The following is a 24,340-nucleotide window of genomic DNA, read 5'->3' as shown; positions in this document are numbered from 1 at the left end:
CATGAAACAAAGGCAGACATGATCCCCGAGGAAGTAAAGCTGTGGGTAACTGTGTTACACAAGGTGACAGTGACAGGGGTGCAATGGCAAGCCAAGTCCAGGGAGCCAGGCCTAGGCTCCTCCCAGGATGGCCCACTGCATACTGGAGGAGAGAGGACACTGCTTGCCAAAGGACACTCGGCATCCGGAGGCCCTGGGCAGGACAGTCAAAGAGGCTACAACTAAGGTGGCTCTGACTCCTGGCCCAGGCCTCAGTTTAAATGAGGGGCAGGGGTTAGCTGCTCAGCACCACCCAGCAGGGGCTCAGTCAAGGGCAAGGCTCTCACTATCATTTGACCTTTGACAAATCCCCAACTCCCAAAGCCTCCCTGGGCCTCAGGTTTCCTTAACTATGAAGTGTGGTGGGAGAGGTGGGTGTAGAGCAGTGTCTCCCCAACTTCAGACACTCTCATACCACCTGCACAGGTCTCACCCTAGCTGCCTACCCCCTGGAGCCTTATTTACTTAAGACTTTTCTTTAGACCAGCTTTGAATCAACGTAATTTACTGAACTCAACTCTCTCTTAAGAAATAATTTTTATAATATATGGTCTAATATGCTAATTATATTTTTTTCAAGCACACACTAAAATGCTTTTTATAATTGAATTATAGCTGATATACAATATATAAATCTCAGATGTACAACATAGTAATTCACAATTTTTAAAGGTTAAACGCCATTTAAAGTTATAAAATGCTGGCTATGTTCCCTGTGCTATCTAATATAGCTTGTAGCTTATTTATTTTATACATAGTAGTTTGGGCCTCTTAATCCCATATCCCTATCTTGCCCCTTCCCTCTCCCCACAGGTAACTACTAGTTCATTCTCTGTATCTGTTAAAACACTTTTAAAATAGATACATTTAAATAAACTACTAAGTATGAATGTATACCACCTAAAATCATCTGTCACGCCATGTTTCGGAAAACACAGAACTCAGTGGGTTCTCAGAGCCTCACACTCCAGCCCAAAGGGCTCATCTGGGGAGACGACACGTCTGATCGGACAGCCAGTTCTGGAAATCTGCCTGGACAACCTTAGCTTCAAAGACAAGCCACACGACACCAGGACTAGGAAGGGTATGGCAGCTGAAGCAGCAGGTTTAGATGGCCCTCTGAGGCTACCAACCTTGGGGATGGCCTCGCTCACAGCATAGCTGGCCTTGTCGCTGACCCAAACCTTCTCCCTCGGGGAGAGGCTGGCGCACAGGGTCTTGAGCTCGCTCAGGATGGACTTGTAGGGAAGCACCTGGATTCTGTACTCGGCTTCCAGGCCCAAGTCAAGAAGCAGGTGCTGCTTCACACTGGGGGCATCTGTGCGGTCACCATCAATGAAGAGCCTGCAGAGGGGCCAGAGGTGAGGTGACAGGAAAGGCATGCACAGGAGTGAGAGGACAAGAACACAGACACACACACAGCGACGGGCTCTAGTTACCGGCATCCAAACCAAGCAATGTCTCTCTCCTCCACGCCTTTCCCAAATCCTGCTCCCCAAATGGCGTTCCCTGCCCTGTGTATGCTGTCACCTTCCACCCTGTCCCCCAAGCCAGGACCTGGGCACTGTCCTCTCTGATGCCCCTCCTTCCCTCCTACATTGAGATCTCTGAACCTATACCCTAAACACCCCTCAAACCTCTGCAACTTTCACTGTAGCCTTGCCCAGTCGCTGCCCAGGTCCAGGCCACTACAGTCTCTCACCTGAATGAGTGCCATGGCCTCCTAACTGGTCTCCCTGCCTCCAGTCTTCCCTACCCACCCTATTTTTCACAGAAATCATAATTCACACTATAAATTCACTCCAATCTTAACACTCTTTATGATTTACAAGCCTGACCACGTGGTTCCCTCTGAAAAACTCATTCAACAGCTCCATAGCATCTTCAGGACAAGAGCCCAAGCTCCTGAACCTGGCTCAAAAGGCCTTCCTTCTGGGGGCCCTGCCCACCTGCCGGCCTCCCACTCCAGGTTCCAACCACACTGGAGCACTCTAGGTCCTCCATGCACACTGTGCTCTCTCCCGCCCAGAGCCTCTGAAAATGCTGCTCCCCCTGCTTAGATCACCATTCCTCTTCCTCCCCACCCCCTACTCACCTAGCTAACTCACATGTACCCTTAATCTCTGCCTCAATATTACCTTCCCCAAGAGCCTCCTCTGGTCAGGTCAGGCCCTTCCAATAACATCTGTACCCACGCCACTGACAAGTCAGTGTCCAGTATGTGTCTGAATCCCCAACTTTAACCCAGGACCCTGTCTGTCTCATTCACCCCAACACCTAACAGAGACTCTAGCACATAACAGGCTCCCAATAAATATGTTGTCTGAATGCAGAAAGCCATGCAAACAAGAAGAGCAATGGCAGGAAGGCCACAAGAAGCAGTTTAAAAGATAAACTGACAATTCAACAAGGCACAACTCAGGGGGGTTTCCTGTGTCTCTTCTGACCTTCCAAATGACTGGGTCTGTTTGCATCGTGGACCCAGGATTGTATAATGGAGCCCATACTCCCCTTTGCATTGGCTGTTAGGAAACCTGAATCAAACACATAGCCTGAACAAGACTTTGCAGCAGGAATTTTGTGAACTAACCTCACGCTCTCCGGTTTTGTTCTGATGCCCTCAACTACTTGTTTTTTTATCTCCTAATACTACAGAGACTTTCGGAGATTTCAAATCATTTCCAGGATTAAAAGAGAGGCAGGATATAAATAAATACGTATTGTTAAGGAAGATGAGAAGGGGAAGGAAGAGGGGCAGGAGAAAAGCAGCGCACAAGCGCACGTCAGGCCGAGACTGGTGTGCCGGGGCCAGAAGGGGGAGACTGGGGATCCACGGGGCTGTGGGGAAGGACTTTCAGGTGTGGGGCCAACACTCACATGATGGTCTCGAGTCCTATGATTGCATAGGAGAAAAATACTGGATTGTGCTCCACATCTGATCCTCGGAGATTGAACAGCCCTGAAAAGAAAAAGTTCCTGTCACCTGCCTGACCAAGAGTTTAAGGGGTGGCTTGTAGGGAGAAGGAAGAGCTTCCACTTGCTAGGAAAGGACTGGGTGGCATCTCTCAGAGAAGCTGGGAGCCTCACTTCCTGGTCCCACCTCTGAGCTGCAGTTGCTTATATCCACCAAATGATGGCACCAGAACTGTTTCTTATGCTGCCACATCGCTGTCCCGAGAAGGGAATGGAAGAGTTATTTGTCAGAAAACCCAAGAAATGCCCTCCAGACAAAGAGTTGAAATGGTCCACCCGGAGGTGACCCGCCAGGCCTGGCCTTGCCACGGAAAAACCTCTGGCGCTCCCAATACAGGGGAGGGAGCCAAGCACTCGTTATTTTGAGGAGACCGACCTAGAGTAGACAAACTGAGATCCACCCACGAGGGAGGCCAGATGAGGCCCTCTGTGTGAGGGTCAAGAGCCCCAGGGAGGCGGGGCTTCCCGGCAGAGGAACAAAAGCAGTGAGTCAGCAGGGCTCCAGCCCATGAATGAAACCCGAGCCTGCGGCCCACCCCGAACCACCACAGGGTGGAGGACCTGCCTCTGGCCAGCGTCAGGGGGTCTGGTGAGGTCACTGCGTGTTGGACAAACTAGAGGGAGGAGCAGAGAGCACAGCTCTCGTCTGAGGGCTTCCAGCTGCCTAATGGTTACTCTCCTGAGGATTGGAGTGCAAAAAAGACCCTGGTGTAAAAAGCACCGCCTATTTTAAAATCATGGCTTCTCAAAGAAAAGCAATGAGGCAACATGTTCTACCTATCAGACCAAACTAGCACTCTTTTTAAATGATAGTACCTGGGGCTGGCAAGGGTGTGGCAAGAGGGGCGTATTCATACACCACTGTGCAACCTTTCTGACAGGTACAAGGCGAAATGGTCAAAAGCCCTACCATGCACACACCCTCTAACCCACAATACCACCTCTAAAGCCAACCAGAAGTTGCAAGAAAATTATCAGAAACTTAAGACACGGATTTTGATGCACCAAGACTATGATGGCAGTACTGTAATAAAATCATGAGGAAACTGGCAATAACTCAAAGGTCATACTTAGGGGAATGATTAAGTAAATTACAATATAAACATATGATGGGATATGTAATATTCACTTAAAATTATGCTTATATATGCTTAGAGTATCCTGATACACTGGGAAAAAAATCAAGCTACAAAATTATATATGCACAGAATATTAACAGTGAGTCTGTGTAAGAAGATTACAGGTGATTTTTTTTCTTTCTACTTCCTCTGTACTTTCCAGGTTTTCCAGAATGGAAATGTGGAGTTTTTTAATAATCAAGGGGAGAAATTAGCTTTATATGTTATTTTCTCTGATGTTGAAGTTATTAAGTTAATTAGGGATATAAATCACTGACACTCGACAAAGTTTGGGGGCTGGGGATTAGAGAGCTAGGACACTATGTAGTAAGCTCTCTTTCTCTAGTGAGAAAATAAAAAGGTAAGGCAGGGCCTGTTCTCAGGTACCCTGGGTCAAATTCAGTCAGAGAATAGCAGAGAGAATAAAAAGATTTCTTCAGGTTCTAGAAGGCACTGAACAATTCCATGAGGATAGTTTAAGTTCCAAAGATTAAAAAAATTGCTATTGTACCAAAAGGCTTGGTGAAGAACTTTCAATTCCTGAGTTTTCTGAAGTAGAAATATTCCTAGGACATCCTCATTGTGAAGAACTTGGGGAAGTACAGGAAAAGTATAAAGAAAAAAATATCTCCTATGATCTCACTTCTATACCCATAGAGACACATGAATGTTGACAGAGTGGAGGAAATGTCCCTCCTCAGAGATGTCACAATCCTGAGTAGACTGGCCAGAAGGGAACATCACCACAGATGTAATATCAGCCCTTGGCTGTAATGCTGCTCGGACCAAGCGACATTCCCCTCCCCAACTCCCTGTAATTCCTTCTCCATTCCACCTGGCATACCATATACCCACTTGGTGGCAGACAGTCTTTTGCTTATTCCCTGGCCACTCAGAAAGCTGAACTGCATGAACCAGAGAGGCCCAGAGAACCAATGGAAAGACTGGGTAACATGCTCCAACAGTGAAACCAGAGCACTCACACGCAATCTCATCCAGGGCAGTGACCACAAACCACACGACGTTCCTCTCGGCCATTTTCAACCGAAGATCTGCAACCTTGTCCTTCCAGGAGATACCTGCAAGAAACAAATGTGCTTGTGCCTCCAGCCCTGGTCTGGTCCCAGGGACCTGCGGGAGCCAAGTGAAAGAACCCATTCCAAACATTCTTAACTAGCACCACATCCCAGGGAACATGTTATCTGAGCAGACAGAGGGCCCAGATTCAAAGAGAAGGCCTGGATTCAAGCCCCACACATGAGAAGTGACTCTAAGCTAGCTGACTGTTGAGAGCCCTGATTGCCTCACAGAAAGATTAATTCATTTGCTCATTCAATAAATGTCTATGAAGCATCTACACTTTCCAGGCATAAATATCTGCCGGTACCATGCTGGTCACTGCAGTTACAGCTCTGAGCTACACGCAGTCCCTGACCTCATGGGGCTTATAATCTAGAGGTGAAGACAGACAATCAAACCAGAAATTAGTTACACTTCTGTAGAAAGACCACTGCAATAGAGGAAGCACAGGGAGCTTTGAGAACACACTACCCAGCAGAGAGAACTCACCGAGTCTTAGAGGTCAGGGGAATATCACCCACCACTTCACATTCCTGGAAATGCGAGACGCCTTTCAGTGCTAAGACCCAGGAATTCTCTACAGTCTGACTCAGTGTGGCTACCACTTCCAAATCACACTTGCGCTGTCAGACACAGCCAGGGCCTCCCTGCTGCTCCTCAGGATGAAACTGTGGTCCTAGAGGAGCTCACCCCATCACCACCACCACCACCACCCTGTATGAAACAGCACACGTAACTCACGGTGCAGCCACCTGTGAACAGCGCAGGCATCTGTCTTATTCGCCCAGCACCTGGCAGTGTCCTGCACACAGTAGGCACTCACGTGTCTGCTGAACAGAAATCTCACCAGCCACAACTGCTCTCCCCCTTCTATAAGCAATAGGTCACAGCCTCTGCTTCAGCTGAACAAAATTCAAAACATGCTGATGGAAAATGTGTAGCTGACCCTGGGCCACTCCCTGGACCCATCCCCCCAGCCCGCAATACCCTCAGGTGAGTGTCACAAGGAAAGCAAGCTGGGGCTGTCCCCACAACTAAGTGCTGCTTGGAAGATCAGCTCAGGAATGCTGTTTAAAACTTGGCTGAGAGTCTGGGCTGTAATGCTTTCTTCCCAGGACCCCTCTGGGCAATGTGCCTACATTCCAGACATCCCCCAGCCACCTCTCCTCTGCCTTTCTACAGCAAGGCTCCCTCCCCTGCAGCCCCACCTCCCAGGCCTTTCCCTCTGCACGCCTCACTCTTCCATAAATCCATACTTTCATCTCCCACAAAATATTCACAGAACTTGCTCCTCACTCACCACTATCACACAAGCCAAAGAAACCCACCCACACCCCAAAGTTACTAAAGCAGAAGACAGACAGAGGGCAGGGAGCCTGGGAAGGTAAACCTACAATGCTGGCAGAAGAAAAGGAAATGGAATCTGGAAACCTCTAGGCTCTGTTTCCAATATCATACACACTGGAGGAGCACTTAGCAACTGAACAGTAAAAAAAAGCCACCTCATCAGCACCCACAGGTTTGCCCAGAAGAGCTTTGCAAGAATAAACTATGCCAAAGCAGCAGCAGTGGAAACAAATCGAACTCCTGCTGCATCAAATGCCCCACATGCCAGGCACGCAAAATCCTCCCATCAGCTCAAGCCCAACCTGGATGCAGGACACTTTCGTTCAGGCGGAGGGGCCAGTGGGCACAGCCATGGTTCTGACCTGTGTAATCCAGGCCCAGGGTGATGAGGGGCTTGCACGGACGCTCAGGACGGTCTGTCCAGATCTTGTCTACAAGGTTCTCCTTGACGGGAATGAGGAGGTGACCAGCACTTCTCAGAACCTTGGCCATCTTCTTCCAGTAATCTGAGGAGAAACACACGTGGTCCAGCTATGAACTGAACACCCTTTACAGGCAGCAGGGCTCTGAGAGCCTGGCACCTTCTGAAAGGCCATCCCATGGCCCTGTGCAAACTCTTCTCCTCACCTTGACCTTTGTTGTGACATCAAATCATGCTGAGCCCCCAGATGTTCCTCAAGCAAACAAGGAGGATGGAGAGGCACCTAGAACCCACTTCCTCACCCAAGCTGAAAGGGCCTACGCTTACTCACCTGTAGGAATGATCAACGGGTCCACACCAACCCTGGATCCTTCAGGAAGTACACTCACCAGCCAGTCTTCTTGAGTCAGTGTGTCCTTCAGACCTACAGAGGGAAGAACTAATGAGAAACAATTCCCAGGGGCCCGAGCTCATTGTCCTATCCAGGAGGCAATTCACCAACATTATGATAGCAGGGTCTTTATTAAGCACCGTCTTCAAAGAGGATTGACAGCACTTGGAAAATCTAAACTTCCCTTAATCCTGGAAGGCTGTGAGAAGTGTAAGACGCTATAAAAGGAAAAGGATACATAAAGTAAGATGGTATACAAGGAAGGGTGAGACAGAAGAGAAAAAGAAGCAGGATTTTCATTAGACTCCTCATAAAAGGTATCCCAGGAATCACTATAACACAGGTATTGATACGTGGTGTCACTGTGAAGGTCGTCTCATCAGCCTGCGGTCACTTTACCACGACTGGTGATGAGAACTTGGGTAGTGACATGGTGAGGGCTGGAGCTGGGAGCCTCCCTTACATCCCACACCAGGTAAGGGGAACACACGCCACAGTGCCCTCCCCTCATCTGGAAGGCCGCATTGCAGAGGGAAGGACCCGCCAGACAACCAGGCCTGACTGGAAGGCTGAGCACAATATCCAAAGATTGTCAGAGGGACACACAGACACCCAACATCGTATCTTTAGCTGGCTCCCTGGGCTTCCCAACTACCAAGAGCAAACAGCCCTTTCCATCTCTAAGAGACTAGTCACAGGACAGAAAACAAGCTTCCAAAGAGAAACTACAGTTATTTTTGATATCCCAGTTTTTCTTTAATCCAACCCAGTATCTTGTACGTTTCAGATGTACACTTTTTTTCATCAGATTTTTGCTAAACAATTAACATTTTGGTAAAATATTAAGAGTGAAATCAGTTCACATATTCTGAAATAGTACTGATTTTCACTATTTTCCCTAGTGAGTTCTGATACCCACATAACCACAGAAGGGAAGTTCAAATGCTTATAAAGACATGAGCTCATGAATCTCAGTTCTAAAAAACTGCCTAGAAGCTGGCACTGAGTTGTTATTTTGCTATTTGATTCTTTCCTATTTTTTTTTTCAAACCCACTAAACAAGCCACTTATTAACGAAGCTTCTTTAATGCCCCTAGTATAACTTTCACAGGATGAAGTCAGGTCATGTCCTAGCAAACAGACGTTTGGCAAAAACCCCAGGGATGGCCACTCCCCAACCACACCCACCAGAACCTGTCTACACAGGAGACAGTGAGGAAGTGGGCTTAGGGCAGAAACTAGAGAGGAAATTGGAAGGGAGAAGGACTCATCCCCCAGGGCAGTTCTAGGGAACAGGCAGACAGTATTTGCTCCTCTGACACTCTGACCCCCAAAGCACTGACTTCTCTAACAGCTAGAGTTTAGGCCCCAAAGAGAGATGCCCACACCCCAGGGGCACACTGAATGATCCACTGGAGTGCAAGCAGAAAGTATCAGGACTTCCATTTGTAATTTTTCTTAAAAAATAAGATATTAATCTTTGCTTGTATATGAAATACAGATGGACACTAGCACATACATATATGCTAAGGGCACATGAACCATCAACACAGGCATGTGGTCAGAAAGTTTAAAGGTCTAGTGGCCTATCCATTTATAACAGCCCCCACAGCCCCAAACGCCTCTGCGTGTGTGCGTGCGCACATGTGTGTGTGAGAGAGAGCGGGAGAACAACTGAGCAACATCAACCTGTAGCTGTGATGTTTCTATACATTTATCTATATTTTTAAAAAGACTTTTGAGAAACAGAAATTTAAAATAAGTCCACTGCCGGGATAAAAACGTTCCTCATTCCTCCCTAAGACAAACAACACGTATGTGTGGACAGTGTGTGAAGCACATGCGCGCGCACACACACACACACACACAAGCTCGCGTGCTACCTCAGCAGGCTAACTGCTTGGATCTTGATGTCAACAGCCCTCTGTTCCCTGAACTGTGGGTCTGGTAACAACCTGATTTGCCCATTATTTCTGACAACAAATAAAAAATATCGGGGACTGACCTCATCTCTTCCTTACTCAGCCCTGGCAGCCCCTTTTCCCTCCTATTGTGCACGTTCAAAACTCAGCAGACAGAGAGCTTTGTGCAACCACTAAAACCATGTTTTGAAAGACGATTTTAATGACAAGGAAAAATACAGCACAAAATTAAATGACAAAACAGAGTACACAACTCGGGGGGGGGGGGAGTCAAGGAAGGGAGGGAATGCGGGGATGTGTGTATAAAAACAGTTGATTGAACTTGGTGTACCCCCCAAAAAAATAAAAAAAAAACAGAGTACACACACACGCAATCATTATCCAACAAACACTGAGCTCTATGCTTGCCATACACTGTTTCTTTAATCCTCACCATTTTATGTGGTACTTACTATTATTATTCCACCTGCCAATGAGGAAACTGAAGCACTGAAGGTGAAGTAAGTTGCCTAGGAAAGTTCCAGACCCACGCTCTTGCCCTGTGGCTGAGCTGCCAGAAGTAGCCAGGATCCTCAGAGGGAGAGCCTTCCAGCCTCGGTTGCCAATGGCCCCTTACCTTGATCTCACTTTGAATCATGAGGCAGCAAAGAGCAGTGGAAAGGCCCCCAGTGCATGAACCAAATGCACAGGGATCTACGTGAGCTGCAGCAAAGCACCTGTCCTCTCTGGCCCTGTTTCTCCTCACTGGAATGAGTATCCTGAACCAGGACCTTCCAAAATTGAATGCATAATAGTATGCATACATCAGCATGTCATTTTCTTGATTTTCCTTGTGCCATGAACTGGACTGTGTCCCCTCAAAATTTCATACATGGAAGCCCTCCCCCAAATGGGACTATATCAGGAAACAGGGGGTTCAGGAGGTAATTAAGATTAAATGACGTCGTAAGGGTAGAATTCTAATCCATTAGGACTGGTGGCCTTCCAAGAAGAGGAACAGGGAGAGAGAGCGATGTAAGGATGTAGTGAGAAGGTGGCTGTCTGCAAGCCAAGAAGAGAGCTCTCACCAGAACCTGACCACACTGGCACTGTGATTTCAGACTTCCAGCCACCAGAAAGGAAAAAATAAATTTCTGTTGTTTAAGCCACCTGGTCCACAGCATTTTGTTTTGGCAGCCTGAGCAGACTGACACCCTGGATTCTAAAATGGGTCCATGGCCCCAAAACAGGGTTAAGATCCAGAAGCCCTGAGGAGCTCCAGGGTCCCGTCCCAGAGCTGGCCAACTGAAGTTGAGACGGCTGTGCCTCTACAAACCCATCTTCATGAGTGTCCAGTTGCTGTCCATCTGCTTGGCAGCCTGGAGAAAGTAGCGCCCGTCAGTCCACATGGCCGCGTGTTCTTCTGTGACAATGGCTGTGCCTGGAGCAGGGGAGCAAAGAAATGAGAAGGGTTTCTGACAACCACCTAGAAGCTGCACAAAACTGCAGCAGGCAAGCGAGCACCGTGGGAGGCACCAGATCCTGCGTGGCCCCACCACCCACCACCACTCCAGTGGGGCAGCTGGGCCTTTAACTCCAAGGAAACCTCCAGGCAAGAGAAGACGATACCACTGAGAATCAGCTGTGGGCCAAGCTCTGAAAGAAACAGTCCTGAGGCAGCCTGGGTACTGGCCCCTGCACAGAAAGGACCCCACTCACATGAGTCAAGGCCAGTAGAACAGAGGTCTGTGGACCTACGGCCACAAGAGCCTCATAATTAACAAGATAGAGGTGGATCTGCTCAGTGATCACAGCCCTCTGCTCCACAGATGCCCCAAAGGAAGTGTTTCACCTTTCCCAAGAGAGAACACCTAGATGCTGTGAGTGTTCATGGTGACACAGCGGCTGGTCACCAGCAGGGAGCTTATGCTTCCCACCTCTACCTGCCCTTGGTTCCCACGGGCCCAGCAGAACTTAGGGCTTTCAGCAGAGATGTCAGCCAAAACCAATCCTAACATGCCAACCAATACACGCACTTACATCAGTGGAAGCCGAGCGCTAACTGTGAGGAGAGGGGCTCCCACCAAGTCTAGCAGCTTAAGGGATGGGAGTCTGAAGGAGAAAACCCACCCTAAAACTCAAGGGCACAGCAGCTTTGGGAAAGTTACAGCAAGGCACCAATGTAGCTCAATATTAATCTTTGTTATTTAAGCAGACAGTGAAAACAGAGAAACCAAAAGGCAAGCGCTTAGACAATTACACACGACCAACCGGCTAAGGAGGAGGTTTGTTTTAAGGATGCTATTAGTGTCCCACTTCTTATTTGGAGTGCTAGTTACACAGGGGTATTCGGGTTAATTGATACACTTTTCTGTATGTATATTATACATACAGAATTAATAAAAAGTTCAAAAATATTTTTTAAATAACATTCTTTAAGACTTGAAAAGCAAAAGCATAGAGAAAAGAGTCACTAAAATGTAAGCTTAGGGGCTGGGGATGCCGGGACCACACCCCCTCTGCAGAGGCTCAATGGGGACGTCTGGTCTGCATTTTCTTTTTGGTTCTATACCACAGGCTGAAACTGGGTCCAGTTATTTTTGAAAGGCGAACACAAGTATCAAAAGAACAAAGAGAATTTAGCAACTCACCTGCAGAGCCATCGAATCCAGAGACGAAGGCCCGCCGACAGTCACAGGGAGCAATGTACTCGCTCTGGAAAACAAAAAGGAGGAGGGATTGGACCTTGATCAGTCACATGCCGACTCCGGCTCAGCCCAGCAGGACTACAAAGGCTGGCAAAAGCTGGGCACCTGCCTTCAAGGAACTGACAGTCTAGCTGAAAAGGCAAGCTAAGTATTTTTTTTTAATTAGTACACACTACAGAAGACCCTAATTAATTAAGGGCTAAAGGGCTGTTCCCTTTACCCTCAATTTTTTTCATCTGGAGAACAAAGCAAGTTAAGAGAAACAGATCAAAACTGTTCTTTCCCCACTGAGATCTTACTCAAAAAAACAAACCAATAGCCTTCTCCCTTCCTTGCCACTGACATTTAGGCATCTGTTATTTTTCTGAAAAGCCCGAATTTCTGTTTTATGTACCAATAATTCTCTAACTTAAAGTCTCTTTAGATATCAGTTTATTTCTGAACTTCCTGTTTGTGTCCCCCATCCAAGGCAGTGTCACCAATCTCTCCCATGCAGACCCTGTTCCTTCCTGTTAGCGACCAAAGGGAAATGCTTCCTCCAACCCAGGAGGCTTCAGCAAAATAAAACATCATGTTCAAACCCAGGTCCTTCCCAGCCGACAATCCCTTGCCTCTGAATGGAATGGGATTAGGGCTAAGAAAGAGGTTCCCATTACTGAGGAGAGGGAACGAGGCCACAGTGTGTAACTAGCCAGGGAGGCACAGCAAGCAAGGAACTTGTCCAAAGTCACACAGCTAAGAAGTAGCAGGGGCAGGATTTGAACTTGGGCAGTCAGCTTCAAAGCCTTGACTCTGAAGCCCTTTGCCACACTGCCCCATAAAACACATCACCTCCCATCCTCAAAGTGACTCTCCAGGATAAGACAAATAGCAAATGAGAAAACTGAGCTTCAAACATAGAATCTTTAAGTAATTACATCGATAGCAGGGTGAAGATCTGATCTGCTTGAGACCAGAGCTGCTGCTCCTTCTCCTTTTAGCAGGTTTTTCCTAAGCTCAAGGACCTGGCAGAGTTAAGAGTGCATAGGATAGAGAAGGGGGCCGCTGGCTAGACCCCAAGGCATTTTGGGGCAGTCAACATATTATAGGGAAAAATGGCTCCCAGGTTCCACTCCTGCCGTATGGGTGGCAGCTGCCCCTTTCACCAAGGCAGCCACAATCGCACCCTCAGACCAGTCACAAGACCATGACCCACGGAGGTGCTGGAAGGGCCAGCAGAGAGAAATCAGGATGGCAGGGTGAAGGAGCTCTGCGAGCTCTGGGCTGCCCCTGCCTCCAGCAGGCCTAGCTGCGTGGTCTGCAACAAGTCTCCTCACCTCTCTCAGCTCAGTTCCTCATTTCTACAACGGGCCGTTTCAGGTTGCCGCATGCAATGGCAGGTGAGTGTCTGATCCCAAAACACACAGGTAAAAAAAAAAAAAAAAAAAAAAACACGGGTATGCTGACCAGACAGCACTAGGGACATAGAAAGAAGTGGCCGCCAGCACCATTTATGAACTGTAGAGCCCTCCTTTGCTTATTAACCCAGTCATTACTGAATGCAAGACTGAAAAAAAAAAGGCCAAAATGGGGGAGTAGGTTCCCACCCTTCTCCTAGTTCTGTTGTGAGGAGCAGTAAGTGAATGTTCAAAACAAATCACCAGAAACCTGAGAGCGCTGTATATACGCAACAAAAGAGATAATATAAATCTCTTCTTCCTGAGTGGTGAAAAAACAGCTAAGAGGCTCAGAAAACTAAGTTAACACTGAAAATCACAGTGCACAACAGGGGAGACACAGAAAGGACACTCTCAACCAACAAGGAGGTCCCCCTGGCTGGGTGCTCTCCCTCCCGACACACAGCGAGGACGTGGGTAAGGGGCTGGCAGAGAAGAACTGCTGCTCTTGGCCTGGCGTGGCTCTGGCAAGCAGGGACCCCGCTCTCGAGGAGTCCCTATCCCTACCTGGGGAAGCCTGGGAGAAGGCACAGGGCCCCCCAGAGGTTTACCCAGAGTTGCCTCTCAGCAAAGGCAGGAAAAGTGTTTCTCCAAAGGGAAGGGGAATTAACAACAGGTGCACGTGTTTGGTTTGGGATCAAGATGAGGGCTGGGGCAAGAATGTCTAGACATGACCTAAGTGGTCAACGTGCCAGAAAGACATCACTGACCAAAGCTGTCACCTCCACACCAACAGGCTAAGCAGAGGCCAGACAAGCACTGGGCCTGGGCCTCCCACTCTTCCCCCAGCCATGAAGCTGGCAAAGCCCGGGAACATTCTCCCTAGAGAATAGCAAAAGGCCTAAAATAAGCCAAAGCCTCAGCATACTAGGAAAAAGGCACAAAGAAACACAGCCATTGGCTTTTTCTCCAAAACTGTCCATTTCTCCTCATCTCTAATATGCCCTGTGCAAGCCTCCCTTGTCTCTACCTGGACCACTGCCCCTACAATCCACTCTTCGCACACATTCAGAGTGAGCTTTTCAAAATGTGTATATATCATGTTAGCATCCTGCTTGAAACCCTCCAATGACTTCCTATCACACTCAGGATAAAATCCAAACCCCAGCTCAATCCCCAAGGCACAGCTTGACCCGGCCCTGCTCTCCTCCCAAAACTCCCCTCCCACAACCCTCCCACTCACAGTGCTCCAGCCACACAGCCTGCTTTCTGCTCCCTGAGCTTCCCAGTGGCATTCCTGCTTCAAGGTCTTTGCCCATGCTCTTCCTTGTGCCTGGAAAAGTCTCCCTCTGATCATGGCATGGCAGGCTCCTTCCCAACAGCATATTTCAGGTCAGATGTCACCTCCGCAGAGAGGCTCGCCTGGACTACCCAGCTACAGTAGTCACTCGACCCGTTTCACCTCTGTGTGGCACATTTTTCTAGACATTTCTCTTCTTAATGACTCTTTTACATTGTTACTGTATTGTCCTGCCCCCCAGAATGTACGTTCCATGAGATCAGGGTGTTTGTGTTTTGTTTCTCACTGTCCCTGTATAGGGCACAGGTGACACACACTAGGCCTGCAACCAAAAATTGCAGAATAAATGAACAAGCAGGAGGAGAGATGAACCTTCTCCGCAGTTAAGACCTTAGCCACCTCTTTGAAGATGGAAAAAGCCAGGAAATGCACGTGGCCTCTAGAAACTGGAAAAGACAAGGAAATGGACTCTTCCCCGTTGCCTCCGGAAGTCACTTAGCCCTGCTGCCCACTGCAGACTCCAGCCCTCCAGAACTGTAAGATAATAAATTTGTGTCGTCATAAGCCACTAAGTTTGTTACAGCAGCAACAAGCAAAAGACCAGAAGGGATTATAACCAAAGTTTCAAATTCAAAAGCCCTAGGGTACAGGCAGGTAAACTAAATGAGTAAAGCAGGACAAGGGGCTGTCTCTTCCAGAGACAGCAGCTCCTCCTCAGCTCTGATTCCTGTCATGCTGGAATGTTGCCAACCTTCGATATTTCCGGAGAAGCTAAATATATGTTTGCTCGTGAAAGATCACCCAATTTTTAAATGTTGGCATCTAATTCAAACAATTTAAATAACACACAGCCAAATAAAGCATATCAGTAAACTACAGAAAAAAAAAGCCTCACCCAGTTCAAACATGCCCTCTTCCACCACAAAGCTTTCTGACACACCCAGCGTTCCGAGATCTCCCACATCGCTGAATTTTACAGAACCATCCACACCGGCATCTATCCATGCCCCCACCTTGGGTGGGTGATAACAACAAGTAATATTGGCTAAGATTTACTTATTGCCAATAACTATCTTCATTTCCCCTAATTCTAACCCCAAGAGCAGCTCTAGAAGGTATCATACTTTCCATTTATGCGGTAAAAAAAAAGGAGAGGGAGAGGGAGGAGGAGGAGGAGGAGGAGAGGGAGAAGAGGGAGAAGATGAACTCAGCACCTCAGAGAAGTAAATTACTTACTTTCCCTCCAAGGCACCACTGCTCTAAGTGGCAGAGCCGAGATCTGATCTCAGGTCTAACTTTCAAAAGCCCATGCCCTTGCCACACTGCCAAGCAACCTCTTTTATTCTGTACAGAGACTGTGCACATCTGGTCTGCACAAGTGGATTATAAACTCTGAGGGAACAAGGAACACAGGTATGCACCCCATTCACCTCTACCTTCATCACCCACCACATAACATGTCTCCTACACCCAGGAATCAAATCTTTGTTCAAGCCTGGCTCCCCCCACTTACTGGCTGGGTAAATCTTGGGCTCAACTTTTTCATGTGTAAAGCAGGGATCATAAAAATGCCCACCTTCGAAGGCTGAAGTGTGACATAAGCAATTAGCACATGCCAAGCTGTTGGTAAACTGTAGCACTTATTACTGTGCACCGGATGATGAGTCAGACTCTGTAGGAAATGCAGGAAAACATCTTCTCAGAGTGGGCAATCCAACAAGCAAAATAAGACTGATAGTGAAACAGCCCTAAGAAACAGCCATATCAACTATGCTGCATATGCAGTATGGTATCTGCTACAGTTTCAAGCTCGGATCTGCTTTGAATCCATCAGGCCAAGCTCAGAGGTGTGACCTGGGCCACCACCGACAAGGGAGGAAAAGCAGGAAGGTAATGCAGGGAGGAGGAAAAGTTCAAGAAGTCCCAGAAGCAAGTGTGGCAGGACAGCATGTGATTAGCCTGACTGCTGGGGCAGAAAGTTCTAGGGATGGCAGCAGAGATTCCTGGAAAGGCAGGCTGAAGACAATGGTCAAGGACCTCAAATACCACACTAAGAGGTTTGAACTTTCTCCTGCAAGTTCTAGGGAGAGAAAAGAAGTTCAACAGGGTGTAGTGACATGACCAGAGCTGGGTTTTAAGAAGAGTGAGCAACATGGCCACATGCAGATGGAACAGGACAAGCAAGGCAGATGGCTGGGTGCCAAGGTAAGCGTGACTAAAGTTATACGGGCCCTTGTGGGGGTGACATCTGTCCCCCTTCCCGATCCTTCACCTCCCTAAGCCATGAGCCTGGTATAGTGCCTCAGACACATGAAGTTCTCAACAAAAATGAAACCAAAAGATTAAATGGCTGTGTATCCACAGGAAGTCCCAGAGGTTAGACTATGAATGAAGATAAGAACAACTAAACCCCAAATACTAAGGTAACTCCCATCCCCTGGCATTTTCCTCTCTCTTAAATGAAACCAAGTCAAGACATGTGGGCAAAACAGATAGCTGTCCAAAGATTCATGCCCGGGGTGGGGGCGGGGGGGGGCAGGGAGATGATGGGAGATGGGGAGTGCTGTATACACACTACTAAGGAAAAAAATATCAAATTGTACACTTTAAATATATGCAGTTTATTGTATGTCAATTATATCTCAATAAAAGTTCTTAAAGAAAAACAAACAACAACAAAGATTCATGCCCTTTCCTTACTGTACAGTCACTGAAGAGTGGTTGGTTTCCCATCTATAACTTCATTTCCCAGGCCCCCTTGCATCTAGGTGGGATCACATGCCTCGTTCTCACTGATGGGAAGTGATGCTGGAGTCAGGGCAGTTAAAGATGGATGTGCCCTCTGCACACTCCTTCCCTTCCGCCAGCTGGAATGGTGGCATCGTAGGATGGAAAGTGCCTGGATCCCTGAATCACTCTTCTTCCTAGTGGAAGAAAGTCACCCACCAACCAGGAACACCCACTCTGGACTGCTACATGAACAAGAATTAAGGCTCTACAATACCGAGTCACTGAAATTTTGAGATGTGTTACCACAGCTAGCGTTACTCTAATTAGTACAGTGGATAAAATCACTCTGGGATAAAAATCACCACCTCCACCCCAGGAGAGAGCCTATTTAAGAAATAAAAACAGGAAGCCAACTCCTGGAGGAATGGGAGTAGAATCCAAAGAGTTTAGGAAAATCTGATTCATGTCTTCCAGAAGGAGGAACCATAAACACAGCCAAAAACTCAAGTTGGCAGAGTCACCCCCACAAAAACGTGATCTTTTGACTAAGCTGAGCCCAAAAGCAGAACGAGGGGCCTTACAGAAGGGGAGGATGAAGAGTTCAAATTTCTCAAAGGTAGTGCCAGTGCAGTTCTGGCCCCAACCAATGATTCTCCTGGTTTGGGGCCAGTAGTACCCACAAATCCCAACATCTGACTTAGAAGGTACATGAAAACACCCAGATTACAAGAGAGAATGGACACTTCCTCACTATAAAAGTCCCCCCGGGGCCCAAACTCATTAAGACCACAACCCCTGTTCTGAATTTAAAAGAAAAAACCCTTAGAGTCACAGAGGACAGAGATGAGCTGACCCCTGGAGTGCCAAGTCCTTGCACAATTATGCATTTGGGGTGCATATTCTCTCTAGCACGCAACAGTGTGTGGGTGAGTATTTGTGTTTTGGAAAGTACACAAAGGAGAGAATTCAAGATTCCTCTTCATTTTTCCAACACCCTCCCTCCCCCACCCGTAGGAGAAATTCCATCAACCCTGAATCTAGCCTGAAAGGAAACGAACAAGAGCCCCAGAGAACAGCAGCCTCTCTATTACTGAGGAGGCTGCTGCGGCAGGTCACACACAAGGCCAACCCTTCCTCCCTGTCCTCACAGTGCTGGCGAGGACGCAGAGTCCCACATAACAGTCATCCCAACTGCGGCCCTCCCCTCCACAGGACCCGAAACAAGGAACGCGGGGCGTCTCATCTCTTTCTGTGGATGGCACCACAAAGCCTCTTGGCTTCCAAACTTCCCAATTCCTGCCTGCAAGGTCCTCGCTCAATCTATCTATTGCTTCTCCTCCAAATCCTTCCCTTCTTCTCTGCTCCTAAGGCCAGCACCCAAGTGCAGGCCCTCTGCACCCTGACTCTGGAATCCTGCAATGGCCTCTGAACAGGCTTCTCAGTTCCCAGTGTCTCCCTTCTCCAGTCCACACTGAACACTGCTCCCACTGATTGATCGTGTCACTCTCTTGTTCAGAGGCCCTCAGTGGGTCCCCACTGTCTAACAAAAACCTACACTCCTGACTCTGGTGGCTCATGAGTGGCCTTGACCAGACCCTATTACTCTTTCTTCTTAACATTATCATTATTCACGTTCTGCTACGTCCATGGATTTGCCCATGGTAGTGTTTATACCTCTCTACCTCCAAGCATCCAAATTCTACCTGGTCACCTTCCAATCTAAATGCATTTCCATCATGAAGCCTTTCTTGACCCTGCCAGCTTAAAATATTCCCTCTCACCTGTAAGTTCCGTCCACACTTTATTTAAATCTGTGCTGACCATTAGAGTAGCCACCAGACATATGAGGCTACCAAGCACTTGAAATGTGGCTAATGTGACTGAGAAACTAAATGTCTAATTTTCTTTCATTTCAATTAATTTAAACATAAATTTTAAAACATGCTCAAGACTCAGTTATCACAAACTTTTTAAGTATGTTTAGAACAACTATGGTATGCAAGTCCACTTTTTTCAACTGTAAATTTTATGAAATCTGAATACAGATGAAATATTTCCAACAAACATTCCACATTCAAGTTGAGATGTTCTGTAATGAAATACATACTGGAAGTGAAGACTTAGTATAAAAAAAGAAATGTAAACTATCTCATTAATGATTTTTTATACTGGCGATGTGATGAAATGATAATATTTTGGACATACTGGGGTAAATAAAATGTATTATTAAAAATAATTTCACTGTTTCTTTTTACTTTTTTTTTCCCATGGCTACTGTGCCTCATATATTTCTACTGGAAGGCGCTGACAGTTCCATCCTATGACATTTACTAGCTGCGTTTTGTGTTAGATTTGTGACTGGGGCTATCTACTCTTTAATCTCTTTAAGGGAATACTTTCCTTCATTCATTTCTACAACAGTAACAATAACAACAAAAATAGCAGCTAATATAATGAGACTTATTAGGTGACAGATGTGCTTTAAGAATTTATATCTATTAACTCATTTAATCCTAACAACAGCCCTAAGAGATAGATATGTCACTATCTCTTTTTTGCAGATGGGGAAACTGAGACCCAGAGAGTTCAGCTGACACTTAGGAATGTGAGGTAACTTACTTGAGGTCAGGCAGCTAGTTAAGTGGCCAGTCTGGCACCTGAACCCAGTTTCTGGAGCCCACAGGCTTACCTATATGCTAACTGCGCGCCGTCTACATTTGTCCCATTATCTAGCCCTGATGTGGTGGTCGGGAAACCCGCACCAAACAAACAGAACACAACTTCTCCCGCCTTGCAAGGCAGATGGTGGCTAAGCTACAGCAACAGAAATGATCATTAAAGATTAACAAAGAAAATGGTGGGGGGAGGGGGCGGGGGGAGGGAGGTGAGGGAGAAGAGGACAGACAGCGAGAGTACAAGAATATAAGTTTGTGAAGCCTAAACAAATAGTGACTTCTGCAATAAAAGTGACAGCTAATATCAAGCAAGCTTAATTTATTAAGGATGTTTTCAGGATGTTATCCCTGGAAAACACATTCTTCCAGGATTAGAGCTTCAACTTCCTCATCTAGGGAGGAGCCACGCAACTCTGATGTTCCAGACCCATCAGCAGGAGACATAACACGGAGGGAAAGCCTGGAGCATCACCTGTGGTTTGGCCAGTGTTGCTACCATTCCCACAGCTGACTAAGAAACTGCTTTGGGTGTATTAGGTCACACTTAATGTCAAAGACATAATTTTTAAAAATTAATCAAGGTACTAGACCAAAAACCAGCTTTACAATACCAAAAAAAGATGGCTAAGGAATAGCACCCAGGACCAACAACAGCAAGATAAACTTGGCTTGGCTACAAGAATGTCCCCTACCAGTAAACATATAGATTTTTTCCTAACTCCAGGCAAAAGAAAACTGAAACTGAAATACCAACGGCTACAAAGCTTCCAACACACCCTGAACTGGAAACCTTCAAAGGTTAATGCAAGTAATACTCACAGGTCAAATCTTTCCATACAATGAGGCCTCACCTGGAGGTGAAGGTTCATAAATAAAGCAGAACTGTTAGGAGTTTGGCTGGGGCTCCATGACAGCTTGTGAGACCCTTTCAAAGCAGAGACCCGACTTCAGACAACAGGGTGCTCATGGTGGGATGGTTAATGTTATGTGTCGACTTGCCTGGGCTAAGGGATTCCCAGATAGCTAGCTGGTAAAACATAATTTCTGGGTGTGGCTGTGAGGGTGTTCCTGGGAAAGATTAACATTTGAATTGGTAGACCCAATGAAGACTGTCCTCACCGATACAGATGGGCCACATCCAATCCACTGAGGGTCTGAATGGAACAAAAAGGTGGAGGAAGGGCAAATTTGGTCTCTCCTGTTTTAGATGAGATATCCATCTTTTCCTGCTCTCGGACTTCAGCATTCCTGGTTCTCAGGCCTTTGATTTAAATAGGGACTTACATCACTGGTGCCCTCTGCAAGCTGAAGAACCAGGAAAGCCAGTGGTGTAATTTCAGTTCAAACCTGAAAGTCTGAGATCAAAAGCCGAAAGCCTCATAATCTCTCTTTCTCTCTCTCTCTCTCTCCATATGTGTATACACACACACACACACACACACACACACACACACACACACACACATCTATATATATCCTGTTGGTTCTGTCTCTCTGGAGAACTTACCGACAGGGACTTACAGGAGACCCCAAACCAACTGCTATATAATGTGCTCCACCATCCTGCCCAATACTGAGATAGGACAGCTACAGTCTAATCAGTCCAGGGCAACTGCCTGATGCTTGAAAGGCAGAGAATGAAAAACATCACTGGTGAATCCAGCAGAGAATCCATGTGACATGAAGCCCAAGTCCCAAAGCTGAAGCCTGGGCCTGACAGGAGGCAGGCAAGAGCCCATAAGAGGTACCCAGGCAGGAGAAGAAAAAAGGAGTTCCTTGAGGACAAGGCCAAGGTATGCCCTTAAATGGTGGGATGCCCAGCTCCTCTGCTACCTACACCTCCTAAGGCCCAAGCTATGTTGGCTACCCTACGTACTCATCCAGCCCTTAGTCAAGGTGAAACTTTGGTTCCTATGAAGTTGGTGAATCTTGTGCATCTAAACAGAGGTGAACAGAAGAATTCCGTTACCAAAGCCCCCCCTAAAGCCCACCAGTCTCTCCTTACCTCCCCTGCCTACTAAATTTAATATTAACACACACGGCCACCTCAGCTTCCTCACATGCCAACAACCCCCTTTCCTGCTTGATCTTCTCCTTCTCCTACATTTATACCTCATTCTCTCACCTCCCCCTTCATCCCTTCAACCACTTTTACTTGCCAAACCCTCATCTTCAGAAGCCTCTCCTCTTTACTTACTACTCTCCCCTTCCTCTCACCTCTTCAAAGAGCAAGTATGAACCCACTGTGGTACAAAAAGTGCTGTTGAAGATCAAGAAACTAAGGAATTCCATGGAACAGTGAGTCCCCTACCCCATTCCTGAGATGACTGTGAAAATTCCACGGACATTTAAATCTGGAAAGTGCTGAATACTTCATCTGTTCCTTAGAATTGCACAGTGCACACTAGTATATTAAAGGCCCTGAGAAATCCTACAGTTAAGAAACTGTTCAAATGGGCAAAGGACCTGAATAGACACTTTTCCAAAGAAGATACACAAATGGCCAACAAGCATATGAAAAGATGCTCAACATCACTAATCATCAGGGAGATACGAGTCAAAACCATGAGATATCACCTCATATCTATTAGGATGCCACCATCAAAAAAAAAAAGAAAGAGGGGCTTCCTAGGTGGCGCAGTGGTTAAGAATCCGCCTGCCAATGCAGGGGATACGGGTTCCATCCCTGCTCCAGGAAGATCCCACATGCCGTGGAGCAAATAAGCCCATGTGCCACAACTATTGAGCCCGCACTTTAGAGCCTGTGAGCCACAACTATTGAGCCCACGTGCCGCAACTACTGAAGCCCACACGCCTAGAGCCTGTACTCCACAACAAGAGAAGCTACAGCAATGCGGAGCCCATGCATCACAATAAAACAGCAGCCCCCGCTCGCCGCAACTAGAGAAAACCCACGTGCAGCAACGAAGACCCAACACGGCCAATAAATAAATTAATTAATTAATTTTAAAAAAAGAGAGAGCGAGAGAAATAACAAGCGTTCGCAAGAATGTAAAGAAATTACAGTTTTTGTGCACTGTTGGTATAAATGTAAATGGTACTGCCACCATGGAAAACAGTATGCAGCCTCCTCAAAAAATTAAAAATAGAATTACTGTATGATCCAGCAATCCTATTTCGCGTATATAACCAAAAGAATTAAACAAGATCCCAGAGATATTTACAGATTCACGTTCAATGCAGCATTATTCACAAGAGTCATGAGATGGAAGCAACCTGAATGTTCATAAACAGCTGAATGGATAAAGAAAATGTAGCACATGCATACAATGGGTTATTATTCAGCCTTAAAAAAGAAGGCAATCCTATCATAAGCTACAACATGGATGAACCTTGAGGACATTACACTAAGTGAAATAAGCCAGTCACATAAAGACAATCCTGCATGACTGCACTTAGACGAGGCACCTAAGGAGGTCAGATTCTTAGGAAGCAGAAGGGCAGCTGGCAGGGACAGGGAGAGGTGTTCAATGGCTGTAGAGTTTCAGTTTTACAAGATGAAAAAGTTCTAGAGATCTGCGGAACAACTATGTGCACGCAGTTAACACTACTGCATTGTATGGTAGTGTGAAAAATAGTGAAATTTTATCTTAAGCTTTTTTACTACAATAAAAAAAAGAAACTGTTCAGCTCATTTCACTATTTTCTTAACCCCTGACTACATTTTTTGCAGAACACCTTACAGCTAGGATAGGGACAGTGGGAGGGAGTCACGGGAGGGAGGGGATATGGGGATATATGTATAAATACAGCTGATTCACTTTGGTGTACCTCAAAAACTGGCACAAGCGTGTAAAGCAATATATTCCAATAAAGAGCTTAAAAAAAAAAAAGAACACCTTACAAAATGCAACAGGAGTGCTATAGAATACGGTTTGGGAAGCTCTGTTCTAAACATCAAAATATCCTGAACTTGATGCTGTTGCCTCAAATCATCCAATGCCTTTGGTTACTCATTTTAGCCCTTCATCTGCTCCTGAGGCCAGGAAATCTCCTGTGTCTCCAGGCAGGGGTCCAATCTTGATGCTGTCCCCAGGTTAACACTGGCCTGATATTGTCATGACCATGTGGTCTGCCACCTTAGGGGAAGGGCCAAAAGGAGGTCAGCTACAGTGGACCTCTTTTGGGAACTGTGCTTCGGCTTACAGTAATACCTTACCTGCCACCCCCTCCATCGTGGCAACTCTCATCAGCCAGTCAACGCCACACATGATCCCACACGTGAGCACACACAAGCGCGTGTACACACACACTTACACA

The 24,340-nt window shown here is 46.8% G+C and overlaps 1 protein-coding gene across 4 annotated transcripts in view; it reads right to left on the bottom strand.

Moving 5' to 3' along the window:
* The window catches only part of XPNPEP1 (X-prolyl aminopeptidase 1), a 53,482-nt gene that overhangs the window by 15,807 nt on the left and 13,335 nt on the right, over window positions 1-24,340 (bottom strand). For all 4 annotated transcript variants that reach the window (XM_057735083.1, XM_057735079.1, XM_057735082.1 and 1 more), the window contains 7 exons: window positions 11,922-11,985; window positions 10,607-10,711; window positions 7,310-7,402; window positions 6,920-7,063; window positions 5,114-5,209; window positions 2,917-2,998; window positions 1,173-1,383 (listed from right to left, as the gene is read on the bottom strand). In XM_057735083.1, coding sequence (XP_057591066.1) covers window positions 1,173-1,383; window positions 2,917-2,998; window positions 5,114-5,209; window positions 6,920-7,063; window positions 7,310-7,402; window positions 10,607-10,711; window positions 11,922-11,985 — 795 coding nt within the window. The remainder of the gene's footprint in view (window positions 1-1,172; window positions 1,384-2,916; window positions 2,999-5,113; window positions 5,210-6,919; window positions 7,064-7,309; window positions 7,403-10,606; window positions 10,712-11,921; window positions 11,986-24,340) is intronic.

This window comes from Hippopotamus amphibius, chromosome 5 (assembly GCF_030028045.1).
Source record: "Hippopotamus amphibius kiboko isolate mHipAmp2 chromosome 5, mHipAmp2.hap2, whole genome shotgun sequence".
Classification (NCBI taxonomy): domain Eukaryota; kingdom Metazoa; phylum Chordata; class Mammalia; order Artiodactyla; family Hippopotamidae; genus Hippopotamus; species Hippopotamus amphibius.
The sequence above is the reverse complement of the archived record's forward strand: the minus strand, read 5'-3'. Positions and strand labels throughout refer to the sequence as shown.